Raw genomic sequence first — 18,904 nt, 5'->3', positions numbered from 1 at the left:
CGTATCTCCAGCCCCGGCTCCGCCCGCGCCTGTGGCGAGCCCATGTTTCCCCAGACCCCGGGCACAGACTGTACGACCCCGGCCAGCCCTCTGGCGTCTTCCTCCCTGACCTGGAGTGAGGGGTCACGGCGAGCAGATCAGCTGACTGTGGCCCCAGAAGGCTGCCAGTGGGGAGATGGAGGCTCGGGCAGATGCCATTAGGCTCGGAGTCTGCCGGGTGGGGCTCGGGTCCCCCTCGGCCACTTGTCACCTGTGCCATCCTGGGCAAGCCACCTGGCCTTTCCGAGGTGCGGTCCCTCAGTCCTGACGGGCTCGCTTGAGAATCGGGTAAGGAGTTGGGTGGGAAAATGTGTGGAGTGGTGTTTAGCCGCCTGGCCTGGGTGTAAGCTCTCATCTGTCTAGGGAGACCGTGTGTGATGATGGCCACCTTCAGACTGGGCTTTGAAGGCTGAGAAAGAAGGCCCTTGTCGGGTGAGAGAGACTGGAGGGGAAGGCGGGACGCATCCAGGAGACAGCGCAGGCAGAAGCTGCCAGAGGGTGGGAATTCCCGCTGGCCTGGGACCTGCGGCAGAGGAGGGTCTGGGTCACTTGCTGGGGTGTGTTGTGTGGGGGTAGAGTTGCAGGGAGGGCTCAACCCCAGGTTGAAGCACTATGAGGCTGCAGGGGCAAGGCAGAGGGGCCCATCCGGTGGGAGGGTGCCATCCCCCTCCTCAACTGCCCCCAGGTCTGAACCAGGACACCTCTCAGAGGCAGGGGCGGTCAGGGCAGCCTTCCTCCCCCGTGGCCTTGGCTCTCCTGCCTGTGGCCTGAGAATCGTGGCATCCCCCTATTCTTCTTTTCTGGGAAGTATGAGGATTCCATGCATGGAGGATACGGGTAAAGGCCTCCTGAGCAGCTGGTCCAGGTGGGGAAGGGGGGACATGGGGACCCCCAGGGGCTGGGGGGCTGTTGAGGGTCCAGACATCAGCGGGGTGTGGGACGATCTTGCGGTGCAGCTGCCCCTGAGACCAGCGCTTGGGTCGTTTTGCCTCTTCTGCTCACCAGTGTCTGGGGGCTGAGAAAGGATTCTCTTCCATCACAGCCAACCTCCTTCTCTCCCCGCGACTCAGCTGACCTTGGGGCCTTGGTCCTGAAACTCCGGGGCTTTGACTCTTAGCCCTGCTCCAAATGCCTCCCTCCCCATAAGGAGCTTCCTGCCTGGCGAGGAGATGCTCTGCCACAGGCCTTCCAGTACAGCCTGATAAATGTCAGGGCTCGGGGTCCACCTCTGCCCAGGGAGTCTGGGAAGGCTGCCTGGAAGAAGAGGTGCTTTTGCTGGGTGTTGAGGGTTTTGCTGGGTTCTGGGAGGCCTGCCTGAGGGAACCGTGACTCCCGGGGAAGATGAGCCCAGGGTGAGGTGGACCCCGGCCAGCAGGGCTGCAGCTGAGCTCATATGGCCTTGACGGAAACCCCGTCTTCATGACTCCAACGCCTGGGGAATGCCTCTCCCTGCAAACCATCCTCTGCTTGTTACCATTTATTTCCATTTGAGACAAAGAGTTCTTTCTGTTTCAGATAAGGAGAGGGTCCCTGGGGGTGGGGGTTGCTGGGATGTGAAGTGACCCCAGGAGGGAGCTGAGACCCTGGGCAGGTCACCTGCCTTCTTGCAGGAGGCCTCTCCAGGGTCAGGTCAGCGTCCACCTCTCAGTCTGTGAGGATTCAGCAAAGCGCTGTGTGTGGTGTCGCCTGCGGGCACAGCCCAGGGGAGGCCAGGCCCGGGGAGGAGGGCCAGGCACGCGGAGCCCACATCCCTGAGGTGGGACCCGGTTCTGTATCCTCTCTGACCCGACGCGGTCATGCAGCGTCCCTGGCAGGGTTGGGTGAGAAGTGGCCCAGGCCTGGGCACGGGGGTAACCTGCGCAGGCAGGGCCCCCTGCCAATGCCTTTGCCCACTTCAGTGCCATCTCCCCGAGGACTGAGACTCTGGTCCCCAGAGCCCACGGGAGGTCCCTGGGGAGGCCACGCGGTGGGCGTGCTGGGCCCACCTTCTCTCCCACCGCAGCCTCAGGGCAGCAGGGACTGGCCTAACCCAGGTGTGGGCCTTGCATACGATGGCCGCCGAGCCCAGGCCCCCACACCACACAGGACAGCCATGGGCGGGGCTCCCAGACCAACCGGTCCCCCTGCCCGCAGGAGCCTTGGGCAGATGCAGGGACTGCCACTCCCTGAGCCAATCTTACCTTTCTGTGAAATGGGCAGATGAGTGTTCCTGGCAGAGTTGTGTGCCGTGGAATGTGACCTTGGCCTAGAGGAGGCAGGTGCCCACGAGCAGGGCAGGAGCGGGGCACCGTCTCATCGCCTTACCAAGTTTCCTGGGAAGGGACACTGTGCTTCCACGCTGCCCCTGTGGAGTCTGGCAGCCTGTGGTAGCCTCTGCCCTGCCCCTCTCCCTCCCCAGATGGGCTTCGGGCCCAGCCTGGGACAAGGCAGGGGCTGGAGGTGAGAAAGGAAGTGCTCAGCAATGCTGGCCGGAGCAGAGGCGGGCTGGGTCGAAGCCTGCCGTGGTGATGGATGGGGCCAGAGTCCCTGAGCCGAGTGTTAGGGATGCTGTGCTGTGAGCCTGGAACAGGGCTGGCCGGCTTCCTGGAAGAAATGGTTCTTAGGTGAGGTGGGCCTCCTGGGTCCAGGAAGTGACCACGTGACCTTTCCCCCTCCCTGAGCCCCAGTCAGTCATCTTATCAGTCACTTCCATGGACAGACTCCTTCTGCCAGGAGGTCCCGCCGTGCAGGGGCACAGCAGACCGGCTCCCCTCTGGGCCCAGAGCTGCGTGCCAGGGCCTGACAGATAGGTGCCCATTGCCCGCACAAGCCTTGGGGGCAGGTGGACTGCAGGTGAGAGGGAAGGCTGAGCGTCTGCACCTGAGTCAGCACAGGCCCACCAGGCCTCCCCATCATGGGGCAGTGGTCAGAACCCAGCCCTTGGCTCCTGTCCCAGAAGCACCTGGGAGATCTAGGAGCGGCCACTGGGCCTCCCTGGGCCCCGCCCCCACCCCTTCCTCCTCCTCCTCCTGGTCAGCTGGGGCTGCAGGGGCAGGGTGGGGCCCCTGCTCCAGGCCCTGCCACTGAGAGACTCCCTGGGAGGTGGGGAGGGTCAGGGCTGGGCCGCCGCAGCCAGGATGCCTCAACCGCGAGCTTCCCCCAGCACCTCCATGCCGTCAGGAACCTTCCCAGTGAGGCCCGGGCCAGCCGGGGCATGTTCGTGGAGCAGGATGGTGGGGGAGGAGGAGGAAGGGTCTGGCTGCTTTAGGGTCTGGCCTGGGTGTGCCATGCTCCTGGGGCTGTAGAACCAGGACCCGCCCCCACCCCCCGCCGAGGTTTCCCTGGGCAGGCCCAATCCGTAGAACGGGTCTCCCTTGCCTCTCCCCAGCTGGCTGGTTCAGGTGCCCCAGGCAGGAGGCGGCCCCAGCCTGCCAGCTCCTCCCCACACTTCCTGGGTCTGTGCTCCACCCGCCCCACTCCCAGCATCTTACCTGGCAGGGCTTTCTGGGCTGGGCCAGAAAGCAGCCCGATCTTGGATCTTGGTCCGTGGGCTGGGTCTTCAGCCCCAGACAGCTGGTCTGGGGGTCTGAGTCCCAGCCCATCGGAGGCTGGGTGATTTCCCTGGCATCTGAGGCCGGGCATCCCTTGCACTGAGGTATGGAACCGCGTTGCAGGAGGGAGGCCCAGGGTGGAATCTCAGCTCAGTGGACGGCAGCTCCACCCACGGCACTAGTCAGCCCTGGGAGGGGAAAGGAGGTTGGGCCACTCGAGCAGGACCTGGGGGGCTCATCATGGTAAGAGCTGTCAGCACCTCGTGTGGAGTGGAGTGGCACGGGGGGGGGGGGGGGGGGGTGTGTGTGTGTGTGTGTCTGTGTGTGTGTGTGTCTGTGTGTGTGTGTGTGTGTCTGTGTGTGTGTGTGTGTGTGTCTGTGTGTGTGTGTGTGTCTGTGTGTGTGTGTCTGCATGTACTCAGTGCTGCCTCCCAGAGAGGGCCTGGAGGTGCGGGGGGCACCGCAGCTGTGCATGCCATTGGCCTCAGTTCTCCAGTGGGTCCTGGGGAGGTTTGGGTGGGTTCCAGTCGGCTTTAAGCCTCTCACAGCGTCCCTCTGGTCCATTCCCCTGGGAACCTTCAGAAGTCCTGCCTGAGGCATTGGCTCCAGCGACCAACGGGAGCCCTGCTCTGTGCCTGCTTCCCGCTGGGCATGGGGGAGCACTTACGGGGAGCCTGACTGGGTCTCTTGGTGGGGCTGTGGGGCCCACAGGAGCTGAGATCCCATTTCCAGCTCTGACTCCCATGCCGTGCCTACACGAGGACCATTGACAGGGGAGATGCAAAGTGTTGGGGCTGGAGGGTGGCCTCTGTGATGCCCTCTGGGTAGAGCCGGTGCAGCTCATCTCTGAGCTCCTGGGTCCACACACAGGGGCCTCAGCTCCTCTTACTGCAGGTGCTTATGGAAATGGGTTCCAGGCTGTGTGCCCTGCGGGGAGTTGTGTGGTGGTCCTACCACGCCTCACTGACCTGAGTGGGGAAGGGTCTTTTTTGGAGATGCAGGGAGAGGTGATGGCTTAACCCTTGGAGACCAGGAACTGAATGGCTGGAGGATGTTGGAGCTGGGGAGGTCTGGGTGATCTAAGTACGGAGTTTGTACCTGCGCGGGGCCGTGGCCTGCCCGCCTCTGCCCTGGGGTGGTCTGAGCAGGCCTGGCTGCTAAGCTTTTCCTGTGCCCCCGCCTGTGGGAGAGGGGCCCTGGTGTCTTGCCTTCTGTGTCCTGTTGACTCTGGAAAGGGACCTGAGCCTCTCTGGGTGGACTTACATCAAGCACCAGGTGCCATCTGAGATGCTTTCTGTGGAAAGGGCCAGGGAAACCGAGGCTCAGGGAAGTGACTTGCTCAGGGCCCGACAGTGCTGGGCCCCCTGACCCTGGCCTGGCCCCCGAGCCCCAGCGCGTGCCCCCTGTCTGCCTCTTAGCTCTCACTGAGTGCCTCTCAGCACTGCAGAGACAGCTCCATCCCTTCCATTTTGAACCTCATGGTCCTTGGGTGTAAGAAGGGAGCACGGAGTCCCACGGCATACCTGCCTCACCTGGGGCCGGTGGGTGGGTGTGCTGGTGTATGAGAAAGGACTCCATCGGCAGTGGTGGCCTGGAGAAATGTTGGGACAGGGCGATTGCTTCTGTCTTGCAAGGGGGCCGGGGGGTGGGGAAGGCATCCGACCCCGGAAGGCTGCCTGGGTCGGGTCTGCTCTTCCCTGTGGGTCTCTGACTCCAGCACCACCATCCCCCCTGCCCCACACTCCTGAATCTGCCTTAAGACAGAAAGGACTGTGGGCGTTGAGGCACGGTGTGATGGCCTCTGCAGGGGGTTCTGGGCAGGCCTCCTGGGAGGAGAGGGGAAGGGAGGGGACAGGGCAGGCTGACCTGGCACTCCTGCCGCCCGCCCCCAGGTCTCATCTGATGCCCAGGCTGAAAGAGTCTCGCTCCCACGAGTCCCTGCTCAGCCCCAGCAGCGCGGTGGAGGCGCTGGACCTCAGCATGGAGGAGGAGGTGGTCATCAAGCCCGTGCACAGCAGCATCCTGGGCCAGGACTACTGCTTCGAGGTGGGTCCGGGGGGGGCGGGTGGGGGGTGGGCCCAGGTGTCCTCCCGCGGGAGGCCAGTCTCCTTCAGCCGCTCTCCTGGAGTGTCCTGTGGCCTCCACTCTTAGGGGCAGTGACCAGAAACTGTCAGAGCTTTTGGGCTCCCAAGAGACCAAGTGGAGCTGGGAGATGGGGGCTTCATTCCTGCCCCATGGTCTCCTTGGAGACTGACCAGCACTGTCCCCCACGCGGGGATGTGCAGGAGTCCCTAGTGGGTGGAAGGGACACCCAAGGTGTATGGGGAATGATGGCTCAAGCCTGCTCACCTCTCTGTGAAACCCCTCCAGTGCGGTGCGGGGCTGTGGAGAGAGTACCCCCTTCTCTGTCCTCTGCGTGGTGAGAGCCAGGATCTTCCCTGCCCTGCCGTTCTGTGACCCGAGGTGTGAGAGCAGAGGGGCCACCACCCCGTCTGGCCAGGCTGTTCCCTGGGGATCCCTGTCCAGTGCCTCCCGTAGATGGGGAATCCAGCCCAGAGATATCAGAGCTCACGAGGCCAAGTCAGGACCCGGGTAACTAATGTCGCAGGTGTTCCTGGGAGTTCCTAATTGCTTCTCTAATTACTCGTTTTCTCTTCCCACCTCTGTCTCTGGGAAGCCTCCCACCCCTGACGATCTTGCATAATTAGGGGAGCTTTCCGATAGAGGCATGAGCCTGGAACTGCTATGGCAACCTCCTGGCGCCCCCAGCTCCAGGGGGAGACTGGGGTGGTACCTGGCACCTGCCCCAGCCCCGAGCCCCCATGGATGCTGTTTCTGGTTCAGGACTCCTGGCCCCGCTGGATTCCTTCCGGGCTCCGACTTCTCCGTCTGGGGCAGGGGGCGCCCGATGCTAGTGCCCACTGGTGCACAGCAGGGGATGCTGGGGCTTGTTTGGCTCCTGAATGGCTGGATATGGCCCTCAGCGAGGTGCAGGGGACAGCGGGACAGAGTAGGAGCAGCTTGGGCTGGGCTCCCTCGCCCAGAGAAGATTAGAGGATGCGCAAGCCAGACAGGGCAGGGAGGGTCAGGGTTCCAGGACAGACCCCCGGGCCCAGCACACCCAGAAAGACCATTCTCGGTTCTCTAGCCCTCTGTGACCACCACTGCCATCACACTAACAGAGAGATGCATCGTCAACAGGTGTCAGCTGAGGACCAAGGCCGCCTCCAGGTCGACCCGGGGTTGTCTCCTGGGTACCTGTGGCTCCAGCGGTAGAGGGAGACCTCAGTGCCCTCTGACTGTCTCCACCATCTCCAGGAGAATGAGGGTAGACTCAGAGAGATGCTTTCCTGAGGACAGAGGGCCCCGAGGCGGGGCTCAGGCGCCAGTTGGCATGGGGCTGGCTGCTGTCCTGTCCCCGTCCTGCTCTAGGACCGCAGGTCTCGGGGCACCACCTGCAAACCTAAAGTCCATGGGCCACCGTGCGTCTCATCGTGCCTCCTCCCTGAGGCTGCGGTGCCGTCAGACCTGGCAGCCCGGGTCCCTCCTCCCCCCCAGCCCCAGAGATCCTCCTTCGTGCCTCCCCCTCCCCGTGACACTGTGCTGCCCCCACAGGTGACGACGTCCTCGGGAAGCAAGTGCTTCTCCTGCCGGTCAGCAGCCGAACGTGATAAGTGGATGGAGAACCTGCGGCGAGCCGTGCATCCCAACAAGGTGGGCCTGTGTCCCCGGCCCCCAGAGCGCGGGGCGGAGGCTGGACGCCGAGAGAGCAGAGGGCGGGGTCTCTGGAGGGGGCTGGGACTGGGGTGTGTTTGGGGCCGGAGCGGGACATAGTGCTGGGCTCGGAAAGAGGCTGAGCTGCACAGCTGGGAGGCCGGGCCAGAGAACCCCGGATCAGCCTTTTGGATGCCGGTGTCCTGTCTGGAACTCTTGTGCCCCCTTCCCCAGCCCCTGGCCAATTCCTGCCCAGCCCTTCAAGTCTAGCTTAGCCACCAGTCCCCTCCTCCAGGCAAGCACTGCCGGCCCAGGCTGGCACCCGCTGCCCAGGGTTCCCACTGCCCCCAGGCCTCTCCCCGGCTGTCATCACTGCTTCTGGCCGACTCGGCCTGGAGCTGAGCTCCGGTCACTGTGCCATCGCTGAGGAAGGACCTCAGCGGTGCTTGTCTCCGTGTGACTTTGCAGATCAGCAAGCTGCCCAAGAGCCAGTCAGCGGCCACCCTGTGCCAGGCATCGTGCTGGCCTCTTAACTTGCTCTCGGCTCGCAGACTTGCATGACAGAGGGACCTAAAGCTTAGATGGTCATAGGTGGTTGCTTGCCCGAGGTCGGTGAGCTGGTGAGCGAGGCAGAGCAGAGATCCGGCCCCATGTCCTTCAGACTCCAGAGCTGGCCCTGACCAGTTTTGAGAGCTCTTCCCGGCTCCGGGCTGGGCAGGGGCCAGGCTCCGGGCCCCTTGGTCACTGCGCCCCCTCCCCCGCCCACGCGTGTGCAGGACAACAGCCGGCGTGTGGAGCACATTCTGAAGCTGTGGGTGATCGAGGCCAAGGACCTGCCGGCCAAGAAGAAGTACCTGTGCGAGCTGTGCCTGGACGACGTGCTGTACGCGCGCACCACGGGCAAGCTGAAGACCGACAACGTCTTCTGGGGCGAGCACTTCGAGTTCCACAACCTGCCGCCGCTGCGCACGGTCACCGTCCACCTGTACCGCGAGACCGACAAGAAGAAGAAGAAGGAGCGGAGCAGCTACCTGGGCCTGGTGAGCCTGCCCGCCGCCTCCGTGGCCGGCCGGCAGTTCGTGGAGAAGTGGTACCCGGTGGTGACGCCCAACCCGAAGGGCGGCAAGGGCCCCGGGCCCATGATCCGCATCAAGGCACGCTACCAGACCATCACCATCCTGCCCATGGAGATGTACAAGGAGTTCGCCGAGCACATTACCAACCACTACCTGGGCCTCTGCGCCGCCCTCGAGCCCATCCTCAGCGCCAAGACCAAGGAGGAGATGGCGTCCGCCTTGGTGCATATCCTTCAGAGCACGGGCAAGGTGAAGGTAGGTGCGTGGGCCTCGGGTGGAATGCTGCCTCCCATGGGCCCCGTGGAAGGCTGGGGGACAGGCGCCAGATGACCTGCCGGTCCCTGCGTCCACATCATGGACTTCAGCTCTGCTGGAGGCACCGGTCATAGCTAAATGGGCCCCCTAAATCTGGAGCTGCATCCTGAAGGGTGGGGGCTTCGTGCACCCCCTCCGTGGTTGGAGCTGATCCCAGAGGCTGGTATGCAGCCCGTGGTTTACAACATGGCTTGCAACGAGGAGGTGGGTTTAGGGCCTCCCCACTGCCCCAGAGGGCCCGCCCCTCCCTGAGGCTCCAGGGGAGCAGTCCACGAGGTCCACCTCTGCCAGCACATGGGTCCCAGCGACCCAGACACACACGTCTGGTGTGCTGAGTTCGTCACACATCGCAGCAGGTGATGGCCAGGGTGCAGCCGCTGTCTGAGCCCCAGACTCCCCCTCACTCCCAGTGTACGCACACGGGGCACAGTCACCGTCGCAGCTGTCTGTCTGGTGGGCAGCCTCCCTAGCTCCGGAGCACCTGGAGCAGAGCATGCCCGAACCCTCCAGCAGGCCCTGCTCCAGGGATGGAGGGCCCCCACTGTCCTCCCCACCCCTTCCACCTGCCTCTCTGCCAGGCCACGCCCAGCCCCACCCACTCACTGGTCTTTGCGGACAGGTCGGCTCCTTCTAGAAGGCTCCACATGCTTACCCGCCCAGCATAGTAGAACATAGTTCCATTGGCCCCTCTCTTCACCCTGCCCCCTGCATTGGGAGTCCTTGGGGGAGCTACTCAAAGAGGGTGCAGTGGAGAAAGGCTGAACGTGGGGTCCATCCATGCTGCAGAAGGCCATGGGTGCCTGCCCCAGGGGCCAGCCTCTGCCCTCCAGATGTGGCATGATTCATGGGCTGTGGTGAGGGTGAGGGACTGCCCTCCCTGCTCAAGGTTCCGAGCCCTCAGCCTGGGCTTGGGGGGAGACACAGGTTGGGGGTCAGGCGTCAGTTCCAGGCAGAGACCAGGGTGCGCAGTCCATCAGAGCCCTTATTATCTCTCTCTGCCTGATCCAGGAGGCCCTGGCCTCCTTGCGACCCTTCAGAGCCCCTGCCTCTTGGGCTCGTGGTGGGGGACCAGGAGAGCTACTTCTCCATGGCCACGGGGCACTCCGTTCCTCTGTGTTTGGACCAGCTCCTCCTCTGGCCCCAGAGGGAGAGCAAGGAAGGCAGCAGGGGCTCGAGAAGCCTCCTTTCTGCCTCTAGGTCTGTCCTTACAGTAAGCGACCCCTGAGGGCTGGGCTGGCCTGGGAGGCTGACCCTGATCTGAAGGGACCTTTGCTCAGGCTCACAGCTGAGACAGGAGAAATCAGGGTGCTCATTGTGGAAGGAGACGGAAGCTGGGGCTCTGGCTCCTCAGCGGACCTTCTGCTGGGTGGGGGGAGCGACTCAGGCTGCTGGGGTGATGTGCATCTGAGCTCTGAGCCCCTGGGGAGCTAAGGGGTGAGAAGCCTCTCTCCGGAGCACGTGCCGAGGGCCCTGAGTCCCGGGAGAGGGCCTTGGGCATGCTTTGCCCCCTGTCATCTCCCCGACCCCCACTCAGTGCAGTAGGAGAAATGGGACCTACCTAATAAGACACTCAGGCCATATTTGGTCCCGGTAGCTGTGTGACCTTGGACAGGTCAGTTTCCTGTTCCGTGCCTGTTTCCCAGCCCCGTCGGGTCCTGGCTCTAAGGAGAGCCCCTCCTCACCCCCACCTGGGCCTCGCACCTGCCCCAGGAGCTCAGGAGGGCCCGTGGGCATGAGCAGAGCAGTACGCGCAGTACTGACGTCTGCTGTTCTGTGTTCAGAGGAGGAGGCCCTAGAGGTCACCGGCGGTCAGAAAGGGTCCTCAGGCTGTGTGGTCCCTGGAGAGACCAGCTGCCACTCCCCACCCTGGCCCTCCTGTTTCTGTCTGTTGGCCAACCGGGTCTCCAGGGCCCAGAGTTCAGTTCTGTATTTCAAGGCCCGCTTGTGATTTCAGAGGGCCCTGAAGTTGGTCACGTTGGGTGAGGCATTTCCGGAGCATCAGTAGCCCCAGTGCAACGCCAGCCACCCGGCCTCTGTGCTGGCCGGCGCCTGCCCGGTGCCCCCGCCGCCCCCTGGTCCCTGACCCCTGCCTCCTGCCTGTCCTCTCCCCTCCCCAGGTCACAAGGCTGGCCGTGGGCGTGAGGAGGCACAGGCTCCGAGGTGAGGGGTATTTCCACCTGGATGGGTGCAGCAGGTTCCTGTGAGCTTCCCGCAGTCAGGAGGGAAGGCGTGGGCTCAGGCTCCCTCCTGGGTCTGCCCGAGGAGCTGTGCTATAACCAGGACCACCTTCCCACCCAAGCAGAGGTCCGTGTCCCTCCATCTGAGCACCAGCTCACCGCCTTCGCGGACAGCTGGCCTGCCTCTGCCTCTTGTCTTCCTTCCCTGTGAAGCTGCACAGAACGAGCTCTTGTCAGGCATGGGAGACCTCATCACAGTGATGGGTGGACAGTTGTAGCTGCTTGTACGAGGGGGCAGGGCAGCCTGTCTGTCCTCCCCAGCCCTGGGATGGGATGCTTTTTTCTGTCACCCTGCCAGGCCAGGGCAGGGCTGAGCAGAGATTTGAGTCCCACAGGTCTGGCCATGATGCAGGGGCTCTTGCCCCCCTGATCTGGGGTCCAGCTCAGATGTCACCATGTCCCCTCATCAGGCTGCCCTGCTCTCATGCCCCAGAAGCCCCCACAGGTGGGACTCGGCAGCTCGGTGATGCAGCAGCCTCACGGAGCAGGGGCTCCTGGCCAGGGAGCGCGGGTCTGGACCCCTGGGGCCTTACCTGCCAGGCCTGCTCAGGTTCCATTCTCCTCACCTGGCTCCACAGGACTTCCTGACGGACCTGATGATGTCGGAGGTGGACCGCTGTGGGGACAACGAGCACCTCATCTTCCGGGAGAACACGCTGGCCACCAAGGCCATCGAGGAGTACCTCAAGCTGGTGGGCCAGAAGTACCTGCAGGACGCACTAGGTAGCGGGTGTGGGTTGACTGGGCAAGAGGGTCGGGGTGGGGCATGCCTGGCGGGTCCTCACCGCCCCCTCTTGCCCTCTCGGCCGCAGGGGAGTTCATCAAAGCCCTGTACGAGTCGGATGAGAACTGCGAAGTGGACCCAAGCAAGTGCTCGGCCGCTGACCTCCCCGAGCACCAGGGCAACCTCAAGATGTGCTGCGAGCTGGCCTTCTGCAAAATCATCAACTCCTACTGGTCAGTGCTGCCCCCCACGCCCGCTTGGCCTCTGCTGCCCAGGGTCCCACCCCGTATCCCTCCCTCTCCCCACATCCTTCTGTGCAGGCTGGGTGCCTAGAGCAAGCTGGGCGCTGGGCTGGCCCCTGTGGGCGTCATCCCATCCCGAGAGCCCAGCGAGGCACTCTCCTCTGTCTTTCCCAACAGGAGACCTGAGGTTTAATAGGGAGAGGGCAGGTAACACAGCTTCAGAGTCAGGGCCCTGGGACTGGAACCCACCCTCTGCCTGACCCTGCTGCATCTAGCTGGTCCTTCCTGGGCTCAGACGTAGGAGTGTCCCAGAGTGTGCAGGCAGGACATGGCTTGTGCGTTGTTGAGGATTCAGACCCAGCAGTCCCTTACACATGCTGAACAGTGCATTCCGCCTGGCCCCCTTGTAGGTGCTGCGGCCGCACGAGGAGCCAGACGCCCAAGGCTCTGCTCAGGCACCCGTGGGGTGGGCGGATGGCTTCACCTGGGACTCCTCACCTGGCCGTGGAAGCTGGTGCTCAGGTCACAGGCTTGGGGTGGCTCCAGCAGGCGCCTGTGTGGGGCCTGGACACCGGGTGGCCTCCCGCTGGGACCGTAGAGAACTGAGGAGGAGGATTGGGCTTTCCTAGGACCAAGTTCTATGGGCCCCTGGCGGCCCCGGAGAGGAGCGGAAGCGTGCAGGGCAGGCTGCTCCTACAGGACTGCAGTCTGGCTCACCGTCAGTCCCTGGCCACTCCATGCGAGGCAAGCGTCCCAGCACATGTGAACGGTGGCCACTGGGCTAGTACAGCCTCATCAGAGATGGCTGTGGGACTGTCCAGGGGACCGTACTACCAGCCCCCAAAAGTGGCCCTATTTTCACGGTGGAGGAGCTGCCCAGGTTTTTTTCCTTGGTCACCACTCCAGCTCAGGACCTACGTTCCCTTCCCCACCCGAGTGGCTCTCCTGGCCCCATTCCTCCGTCCCACATCTGGCCGTAGCTTGCTTCTTTCTTTGGTCGTGTTCTTTCCTGTCCTGCTGGGAGGCCTGTGTCAGGCTCCCCTCTGTGGCGCTTCTTTATTATGTCGCCAGAAACAGTCAGCTCACCCCCACAGCCACCCTGGCTCACAGCCCTGCTCCCATCAGAGTGCCTTGAGCACCCTGGGGGTGGGCAGACTCCTCAGCTCAGGGCTGGGCACCCGGAGGGCCTGGTTTTGCTGCTCCCGAAGGACAGGCACAGGCAGAGGCAGGCCTGCGAAGAGAGCGACAGCCTTGGGTCAGGGCAGAGCCGGTGGGGTTGATGCTGCCAGCCCAGGCCCCCCTGCCCCAGGGTTACACGAGGTCCTCACTGTGCCCTTCCTGGCCTTTTGTGCCGAGCTGAAGATGACCCTTGGCACCCGGCCAGGAGGGGCAACCAGAGAGTTTGAAGTCTGGAACACACTTCCCACCCTTGGGCTGTGGTTTCACCCAGGGCGGGCCGGGTGTGGGACACAGGGGAACATATCCGTGGACAGTGGTTTTCCATTTCCTCTTTGTGGCGTTTGTGGAGGTCCCGCTTCAGTTCTGAACAAGGCCGTTGATAGATGTTATCACTCAGCGCCTGTCCCCTGTGCAGCCCTGTGCCAGGCGCTTCAGGGGGCCAGGGCTAAAGGTCATATGCCCTCACTTCCTCTCTGGCCACGTCCTTGTTGTTTCAGCCACGTTCACTGCCTGAGTCTGCTGGGCTTGTTGGGCAAAAGCTTTTCAGGCTGATCAAAGCGGCTTAAGGCCTTGGGGGTCCCTGCCTCCAGATAGATGGCTATGTGAACTCAGCAGGGGTGGCCTTGTTCTCCTTGCGGGAGTGAGGAAACAGAAGCCTCGGGAGGGCCTGGCCCTGGGGCAGAGCCCCCTTGAGCTAGTGAGAGAGCCAGGTGTAGGCTGGATTCAGGGAGCACCCATCTTCCAGGGTGAAAAAGATAGGAAGGCCTCTGAAAGGCTGACCTGGTGGGGCCTCACTGAGGCAGGGTGGAGGTGCCCAGGGTCGCCCCCAGCCAGGTGCCGAGAGCCCTGCCCACCCTCACCAGGTCGGCCTAGGAGGTGCCCGGGGGAGAGCCCCCAGCCAGGTGCTGAGAGCCCTACCCACCCTCACCAGGTCGGCCCAGGAGGTGCCCGGGGGAGAGCCCCCAGCCAGGTGCTGAGAGCCCTTCCCACCCTCACCAGGTCGGCCTAGGAGGTGCCCAGGGGAGACAGTCCCCAGCCGGGTGCCGAGAGCCCTGCCCACCCTCACCAGGTCGGCCCAGGAGGTGCCCAGGGGAGAGCCCCCAGCCAGGTGCTGAGAGCCCTGCCCACCCCCACCAGGTCGGCCTAGGAGGTGCCCAAGGGGGACAGCCCCCAGCCAGGTGCCGAGAGCCCTACCCACCCTCACCAGCTTGGCCCAGGAGGTGCCCGGGGGAGAGCCCCCAGCCAGGTGCTGAGAGCCCTGCCCACCCTCACCAGGTCGGCCCAGGAGGTGCCCAGGGGGAGACAGCCCCCAGCCAGGTGCCGAGAGCCCTGCCCACCCTCACCAGGTCGGCCTAGGAGGTCCCTGCCTCCGCTTCCCTCCACGCCCGAGTTAGCGAGGAGTTGTGTTCTTAGCCTGTGGTTAGGGTCCTCCCCTCGTCTTGATCACCCAGCTCTGCTGAGAACCTCAGATCCTGTATAGTTACTGGAGCGGAGGGGGTCCGTCTCAAAAGCCAGGGACAGGACCCGAGGAGCGGTGCTCTGTTACTGCCGTCTGTCCCTCCCACTGCCCAAGACCCCACGCTTGCCTGGTGGGGCAGGGGTGAAGCCCTGTGGGACCTGACCCCAGTGCTGACATCCCCTCTCACTCAGTCCTTCGGGGAGACCCACCAACTGCGGCCTGGGCGTCCCCGCCCTGTGCTGGCCTGGCTCCCCCAGCGTCCCTGCCCTACAGATGGTGGATGGCGGAGGGGTGGGCTCAGAGAACTTGGGCATTGGGCCGTCATGTAGCTGTCGGGGTGGACACGGGACAGAACTCTGTTCCATCGGACCCAGAACCAGCTCCCTGCTCTGGTCCCAGCCTGGCAACTGACCCGCCCCCGCCCTGTCCCCACATAGCGTCTTCCCCCGGGAGCTCAAGGAGGTGTTCGCCTCTTGGAGGCAAGAGTGCAGCAGCCGCGGCCGGCCGGACATCAGCGAGCGGCTCATCAGCGCCTCCCTGTTCCTGCGCTTCCTCTGCCCGGCCATCATGTCCCCCTCGCTCTTCAACCTGCTGCAGGAGTACCCCGACGACCGCACCGCCCGCACGCTCACCCTCATCGCCAAAGTCACCCAGAACCTGGCCAACTTCGCCAAGTGAGTGCCGCATCCCGCACCCCCGATGTGAGCGCAGGGTCTGCCCCAGAGCTGGGCTGGGCGACAGGCCTGTCCCTGCCTCCTCGGTGTCTTCTCCCTCCATCCCTCTCTCCTCTGTACCCCCAGGCTCCCCTCCTAAAGGTACATGGCTTTGTGATGCGTTTCCTTAGTTTTCAAGGGTGATAAGGCAAGATCTTTTCTTTCCTCTGCTTCTTTGAATGAACGTTTTATCAGAAGGATTCTCCCACATACTTAACATTCACGAGCTTCCTTTTGAAATGAGTGACTAATATGCCTTCAAGGGAGAAGGGCCCATGTCTCCTGAACCCGTCCGCTGCGGTTGGGCACCAGGGTGGCTCCAGACTGTCCTTGTCTAAGGCTGCCAAGGACGTCTGTTCATGAAGCGCTTGAGTGTTCTCGCTGTACCTTAGAGCGAGTGGGTGGACACGGGAGGGCTGGCTCGGAAAGCAGCTCTCAGGAGGTATGGATGGAGCCCCTCCATGCCTTCGCAGGGCTGGGCCATGAATCACCGCTGGTCCCCGCCCTCCTGGAGCCAGCACTTCAGCAGGGAGAGCGAAGATGGACAGTGGCATGGCCTCCTGGGAGGGCCATCTGCTTATTGGGAGAGGAGAGAAGGAGGCTTCCTAGAATATGCACTCCCCAGCTGTGTTCAGGACGCAAGGCACAGAGACGCAGGCCAGGGAGGGACCAGACACTGTGCCGTTCCTGAAATGTCACGTACTAGATCGGGAGAGATGGGAGACCACCCTAGAGGGCAGCAGGGACTTGGAGGCCAGGCAGGGCAGTAGGAGCCGCCAGAGGCCTTTGAACAAGGTGGCCGTCATCTGTTCCAAGGTCTGCCAAGTTCAGCCTGGCAGCAGAGGGGTCAAGAGCGGAGGAAACAAGATTTAGCAGCCCAGAGGCCAGGAGGAGAGCAGAGTTCTGGTTCTGGTAAAGGCAGAGTGGTGGAAGGATGGGGTCAGGGATGATACAGGAGGTGATGGTGATGCGGGAGGCCATGGCTGCAGGTCGTGGAGTGATCAGAAGATGATGCCAGCAGGCCTTGCTGGCTGTGGGGGCAGCATAGGGAGCAGTTGAACGCGGCCAGGCTTCTGGATCAATTTCCTTGGGATGGGGAGCCCCGGAAGTTTGGGGTGCTGAAGGTGACCGCAGACTTGGCCAAGCTGAGGACAAAGGGAGGTGCCTGAAGAGGAACGTTTCGGAAGGCTTAGCAGAGAGACCTGGCCAAGTGTGTGACTTGAGAGTCAGTTGTGCACCAGGGGCCACAGACATTTGGAGGGAAAGAGGAAGGAGATTAAGACTGGCCGTGAATGTGAAGTGAGGGCCGTGGAACATTCCAGATCCTGGGAGAAAAATCCAGAAGGGGATCTCCAGACTTAGCCATGAGTGCCCTGAATCCATGGGGGTTGACTGGCTGGGGAGTAAGTGGCGTGGAAGCCAGTGGCCAGAGTGGAGGGATGGGAGCCCAGGGGGTGAGGGTGTCTCAGAGAAGTGCGGGGGCTCCCAGGCGGGGCCTAGGGCGCTCACCCCGTCTGCTCTCCTCCAGGTTTGGCAGCAAGGAAGAGTACATGTCATTCATGAACCAGTTCCTGGAGCACGAGTGGACCAACATGCAGCGCTTCCTGCTGGAAATCTCCAACCCTGAGACCATCTCCAACACGGCTGGCTTCGAAGGCTACATCGACCTGGGTCGCGAGCTCTCCAGCTTGCACTCCCTGCTCTGGGAGGCCGTCAGCCAGCTGGAGCAGGTGCCCGTCCACTCGGGCCATGATGGGGCGGTGGGTGGGCCAAAGGGTGCTGCAGTTCTAGGCTGCTCCTCCCAGAGTGACCATGAGGTCTGAGGGTTTGCTGGTGTGGTGGAAATCAGCAGCCCCACTAGGGTGCCGGAGCCCAAGGATCCAGTGCAGGCCCTGTCAGCACACGCTCGGGAGGGATCTCGGCCCTTTTCCTTGGTGGGGGGTGCCACATTCATGCGCCGACATCTTCTGGGGGAGGCCGCTCTGTGTACTGGGGCTTTGGCTGAGCCTCTGAGTGGATGGCATCCAACGGGTGAAGGCTTGCTGTCCTCCCTACCCATGGGAAGTGTGATCAGATTTAGCGGTGTCTCCTAAAATGTCCTTGCTCTGGGTGTTAAGGCCATTGATAACAAAAAAGATGGACTAGAGATGTTTCGCCTCCATGTGTCAGGCAGCAGGTTGCAAAACTTTCCAGAAGTGCCCTTGACCATCTGTTGAAACGGTCATTCCCTCAACACTTCCGACACTGCTGCAGGCCCTGTGGCCTGGGTTCCACTGCCCCCAGCAGGCCCAGCCTGCACAGTGGGCAGGTTCTGGGCAGCAACTGCCAGCCCTGCCAGGACCCACTTCAACAACCTCTGCTGCCCCCCAGGGCTCTGAGACAGCATCTTACAAAGTTCAGTTCAGTCGCTCAGTTGTGCCTGACTCTTGGCGTCCCCATGGACTGCAGCACACCAGGCCTCCCTGTCCTTCACCAACTCCCAGAGCTTGCTCAAATTCATATCCATCGAGTCGGTGATGCCATCCAACCATCTCATCCTCTGTTGTCCCCTTCTCCTGCCTTCAATCTTTCCCAGCATCAGGGTCTTTTCCAATGAGTCAATTCTTCCCATCAGGTGGCCAGAGTATTAGAACTTCAACTTCAGCATCAGTCCTTCCAATGAATATTCAGGACTGATTGGATCTCCTTGCAGTCCAAGGGACTCGAAAGAGTCTTCTCCAACACCGCAGTTCAAGAGCATCAATTCTTCGGCGCTCAGCTTTCTTTATAGTCCAACTCTCACATCCATACATGACTACTGGAAAAACCATAGCTTTGACTAGATGGACCTTTTTGGCAAAGTAATGTCTCTGCTTTTTAATATGCATCAGTCCTTCCAGTGAATATTCAGGACTGATTACAAAAGTAGTTGCTGCTGAACCAGAGCTGGAAGGCCTCCTGCTCCCGCCCCATCCTCAGGGGTGAGCACTCAGGGCGCTCTGGTGTGCAGCCTTCTTGATGCTTCTGAGCACATTAGGTACCCACACAGGCAGTTGTTTCCCTTTTCTGTTACAGTGAGAACTTAGCGTGCGCTGCCGCCTGTGTTGCTCGTTCTTCTCTCGTGGGCATCTATCCCCGACCATACGTGCCACACCCCGCTGTGACCTTTCTAATGGCACAGACTGTCCAATCGTGTGACTGCACCATTTAGTTCACTGGACACTCAGATCAGTCCCAGCTTTTCACCATGAGCAGCCGTTGCAGTCATTTCTGCTCCTTTATGTCCATTGCCCTTTGGCTCCGAGAGACCCAGGAGGGAGCCATGGAAATGAGGCTCAGAGCCCTGTCTTCCTCCACAGCTGCCAACACCTGTCACTCTGCCACCACTTCCAGAGCCTCTGTGCTGGGGGCCAGCATCCCCCACGCCTGCATGACCAGGCGGGAGGTACGGATGGTGGTTTGCAGCCGTCCCAGCTGACAGTGTTAGAGCAGGATTTAAAGTCGAGCGGTTTGCTGCTCACATCTCCCCTCTGTCGACCACATGAGTTTTCATGCTTGCTTTCTGCACATAGCCCTCGGTGGAAACCAGGACATAAGCCAGGTGAAGGCAGAGCCCCCCACCTCGGCCTAGAACCTTTACCACCATCGGTCTAAACCAGGACGGCAGGGTTCAGACGAGCCCAGGCACCACCCTCTG

The 18,904-nt window shown here is 62.4% G+C and overlaps 1 protein-coding gene across 9 annotated transcripts in view; it reads left to right on the top strand.

Annotated features, from left to right (window-relative positions):
* DAB2IP (DAB2 interacting protein) overlaps positions 1–18,904 on the top strand; it is a 209,778-nt gene that overhangs the window by 174,986 nt on the left and 15,888 nt on the right. For all 9 annotated transcript variants that reach the window (XM_065928531.1, XM_065928528.1, XM_065928536.1 and 6 more), the window contains 7 exons: positions 5,462–5,615; positions 7,185–7,283; positions 8,060–8,614; positions 11,490–11,634; positions 11,724–11,868; positions 14,953–15,189; positions 16,757–16,958. In XM_065928531.1, the coding sequence (XP_065784603.1) occupies positions 5,462–5,615; positions 7,185–7,283; positions 8,060–8,614; positions 11,490–11,634; positions 11,724–11,868; positions 14,953–15,189; positions 16,757–16,958 (1,537 nt within the window). The remainder of the gene's footprint in view (positions 1–5,461; positions 5,616–7,184; positions 7,284–8,059; positions 8,615–11,489; positions 11,635–11,723; positions 11,869–14,952; positions 15,190–16,756; positions 16,959–18,904) is intronic.

Source organism: Muntiacus reevesi, chromosome 3, assembly GCF_963930625.1.
Source record: "Muntiacus reevesi chromosome 3, mMunRee1.1, whole genome shotgun sequence".
Classification (NCBI taxonomy): Eukaryota; Metazoa; Chordata; class Mammalia; order Artiodactyla; family Cervidae; genus Muntiacus; species Muntiacus reevesi.
The sequence above is the reverse complement of the archived record's forward strand: the minus strand, read 5'-3'. Positions and strand labels throughout refer to the sequence as shown.